Source organism: Lolium perenne, chromosome 1 (genome assembly GCF_019359855.2).
Source record: "Lolium perenne isolate Kyuss_39 chromosome 1, Kyuss_2.0, whole genome shotgun sequence".
NCBI lineage: Eukaryota > Viridiplantae > Streptophyta > Magnoliopsida > Poales > Poaceae > Lolium > Lolium perenne.
The window spans coordinates 188694523-188698429 of record NC_067244.2 but is presented as its reverse complement, the minus strand read 5'-3'; the positions used below and the strand labels follow the sequence as shown (position 1 = coordinate 188698429).

The window sequence follows — 3907 nt, the reverse complement described above, 5'->3', positions numbered from 1 at the left end:
TGAACTTGCTGTAAAAGAAGGACAAGTATCAGATGGAATAAATAATTACCTATTCTTGGGACCTGTGTTGTTTAGTGTTGAATCCAAATTAAATTAAAAGAGCGACCGTCACTTTACTTGAGCGGGGTGGTTTGCTTCTTTACATGGCCAAGCTATACCTAGTATAGTACAAATTAAGGAATCAAAATAAATTAAACAAATGAAAGTGCAAAAGGAAAAAAAGAAAAGCAAATAATTAACTAGTGTTGCATATTGTGTCGTTTAGATCGTCTTGAGGACGCGCTTCTGTACGAGGTTGCAGTTACATTTGGTGCCAAACCACGCGACCACGCCAAATAGTACGCAGGAGCGGAGCTGGGAAGAAGCCGGCATCAACATGAGCAGCACAGTACGTGGTGCCATTGACCCGCTGCTGGGCTACCTGTCGTCCGCCATTCGCGACGAGGCGCAGCTGCTGGGCGGCGTCCGCCGCGACGCGCAATTCATCAAGGACGAGATGGAGAGCATGAACGGCTTCCTCCACCACCTCGCCGTGGCCGACAAAGACCACGAGGGAGACCACGAGGTCCGGGCGTGGATGAAGCAGGTCCGGGACCTCACCTACGACACGCAGTATTGCGTCGACCTCTACGGTCGCCGCGTGGGCGCTGCCCCCCGCGCGAGGGGCGTGCGGGGCCACGCGCACCGTGCCATCTTCTTCCTGCGGACCATCCCGGCGCGCCATCGGGTGGGCAAGCAGATGAAGGAGCTCATGTCCCGCGCACGCGACGTCGGCGAGCGCCGCCAGAGGTACGGCGTCCAGGTCCCGGCCAAAGTGGCTAATGAGATATCTGGGGGCGACGCCGCTATGGATGAGGAGCTGCATGATCTCAGGCGACGCTTGGTTGACGCTGAGCCTCTCAAGGATGCGACGGTTGGTCTCATCAACTGGCTCTGGCTGCACAAGGATGGTCATGCCCAAGAACCCAAAGAAACGGTACATGGCGATACAATGTTTTGCTCCCTCAAAAAGTGTGTACGTTTCCTTGTGCCTCCAGTTTTCTCCCTTGCTATTGGCTGCCAAGTTCCCAAGATTCCTTCTACCATACTAGTCATCGCCATTGTATCACCTGATGAAGCGGATGGTGGCGAGCTGGCCAAGGAAGTGTACAACCACTCGTCGGTGGCGAGCCTGTTCGAATGCAAAGCTTTCGTCACCATCCAAAGGCCTCTGTTTCTCCAGGGAGTGCTCCGAGACATGATTCGGCAGCTCCGTCGACCTACCGGAGGAGCGGGTGAGGAGGAGGAGGAGGAGCAGCAGCTGGAGGACAGAGAGGAACTCCAAAAGCATGTTAAAGGTCGAAGGTTACTTGTCGTTGTTGAAAATCCAGACCATCCATCCCCATGGAATGAGATGAAAGAAATTCTAGACTCCTCTGGTTGCTCCCCTGGTAGTGCAATTATGGTGACCACAAAGGACAGTGTGATGGCCGAGTGCTTCTCTCCAAACGAAACTGTAACCCATTCATTTGTCCAGTATTGTTTCAAGAAAGCCAATCGGATGGTTTTCGTAAAATGGGAGAACAGAGACATCATCCGTAGTGTCTTGGAGAAATGTGACCCGGATCTCTTGTGCATGAAGCTGTTGCTTGGTACCCTGTATGCTGATTCTTATACCAGTGAGAAACAACTGGAGGACCTCTGCAAAAGCCTAGAATACTCGTCAGCCTTGCCCGACACCTATAGCACTGCAACTTCCAGGAGGCAACATATCATGACCAAGTTCTGCTATGACAAGCTGCCTATGATGGACAGGTGTTGTTTGCTCTACATGTCCATTTTCGCTAAAAACTCAGATGTCACCAGGCAAAGCTTGGAAAGAAGATGGGTTTCCGAAGGTCAGGTAATCCAAGGAGATGGGCGGGAAGCAATGGACAGAGCTCAACGCTGCTTTGATGGCCTTGTTGCTCGAGGATTTTTGGCCATTTCCAAGGCTGGAAAATTGGGCAATGTTATTTACTGTAAGGTGCACCCTTTTGTCCATGACTTCATTACCAAGGTGCGCAAGGAAGATAACTTCGGAAACAAAAGTCTGCCTTCCAACCTAGCTCCCCACCTTTCCATTAGCAGTGATATCCAGTGGCACCAGGTCTCACACCAGAAGCAGCACGGCAGCGGAAGCAGCTGCAACTGCTTCTCTCCGGTGGTAGAAGGCCAAGGTCAAGGCGCCGCTGATGACATCACGACATTTATCGAGTCGCTCCCTACATTCTCTCGAGTGGCGCGGGTGAAAGTGATGGACCTGGACTGCTGCGAGCACCTTAAGAACAAGCATCTGAAGATCATATGCAACAACTTGTTCTTGCTCAAGTACTTGAGTATCCGGAGCACAGGGATTTCTCGGCTTCCTAGGGAAATCAAGAAGCTTCAACAGTTGGAGACATTTGATATTCGACAAACCAGTGTTCCATCTTCCGCCACAAGAGGCCTCTTACTCCCGATGCTAAAGCACCTGCTAGCCGGCCCCGTCACTTATCGGTCGGACGCCTGGCCCGACAAGGAAATTTCCACTGTGGAGATGCCCTCCAAGATCGGGGAAATGACAGAAATGGAGACATTGCATTATGTTGAAGTTGTTGAAGATGATAAAAAGTTGGAACACGTCAAGAATCTGAAGCGTCTCAGAAAACTAGGTGTGGTCATTCAAGGTAAACAAGATGATATCGATCGTTTGCTCCGAGTGATAACTGAGTTGAGCCTATGCCTCCGCGAATTGAGTGTTTGGATCAGGCCGTCACGCTCACGCGAAGGCCGAGACGATGTTCTCAACATGGAAATACAAAACAAACACTCACTTTACAAGTTACTTGAGAAACTTAGCATTAAAGGCATCACCAAGGGGTTGCCCAACTGGATTGAAGATCTCTCAAATCTTGCCGAGGTAACTCTGCGCCAGACATCATTGACAGATATGGGAATTCTGGGCAAGCTCAAAGGCCTGCGCTGCCTCACGCTCCGTCATGAGTCATATATAGGTGATGATCTTATCTTGAAGACTGAGGAGTTCGAAAATATCAAATTCCTTGCCATTGAGGGAGTCTCCCACATTAAAAGGATTGTTTTTGAACCTGGCACAGCTCCCAAGCTTGAAAAGATTGTTTGGACCTTCGCCAAGATGAACATCACAAAGGACACAATTATTGATCTCAAGAATCTTCTAAGCCTAAAGGAGTTGGAGTTCAGCGGTGAGTTCAACCCAAGTCATATGCAACAAGTTGTTGCACACCATCAAAACTGTCCTAACTTCAAGTACACGATGTGGCGTGACGTTTCTGTCCAAGAGTAAGCTATCCAGATTGGGCATGCGCATGGGGAAAACTCGTATGGTCCAGCAAGCTATTCAACAGTTCCCTTTTGGTTTGTGTGTCGCTCTCTATTGTTTCCTCATTTCCTGCATTTGTGTGTCGTGTTGTTATGTTATGCTTTCCTACTTCAACTGCGCGTGGGGGAAAACTCGTATGGTCCAGCAAGCTATTCAAGTGAGCGTGTATTGTACAGTCTGCTAGTTTGTGTGTTTAAATGTTGATCTGATTTGTTTATTTTTTAGAATGTGTGTGTTTATCTGATTGAGGACCATCTATTGTACCGAACTATGTTTATCAATAAACTGTTGTGGAATTTGATTCTTATCCATTTAGAGAAGTGTGGCAACTTACATTATTGATCTGTTTCTTTTTATTAACTAGCAAAGTGGCTCTCGCAAATTAGAGAGCATCATCTTTAATGGGTCAAAAATTAACGACAAACAAATTTATGACCTCACACATATATATTACTTCCTTTATCCATATTGACATGGCGTATTTGTTTGGGTGCTCTAACTTTGACCATCAATTGACCAATAGTTGATTAAAAATTATGGAAAAAA

General features: G+C 48.0%; 1 protein-coding gene across 1 annotated transcript; it reads left to right on the top strand.

Moving 5' to 3' along the window:
* The first annotated feature begins 376 nt into the window (after positions 1-376).
* Positions 377-3325, top strand: LOC127335735 (disease resistance protein PIK6-NP-like). The gene has a single exon (XM_051362465.1). The coding sequence runs from the start codon at positions 377-379 to the stop codon at positions 3323-3325; it is 2949 nt and encodes a 982-aa protein (XP_051218425.1).
* Positions 3326-3907: the final 582 nt, after the last annotated feature.

Bases quoted from the DNA above. Each gene is read 5' to 3' on its own strand.
- LOC127335735 (XM_051362465.1), top strand. From the start codon at position 377: ATGAGCAGCACAGTACGTGGTGCCATTGACCCGCTGCTGGGCTACCTG.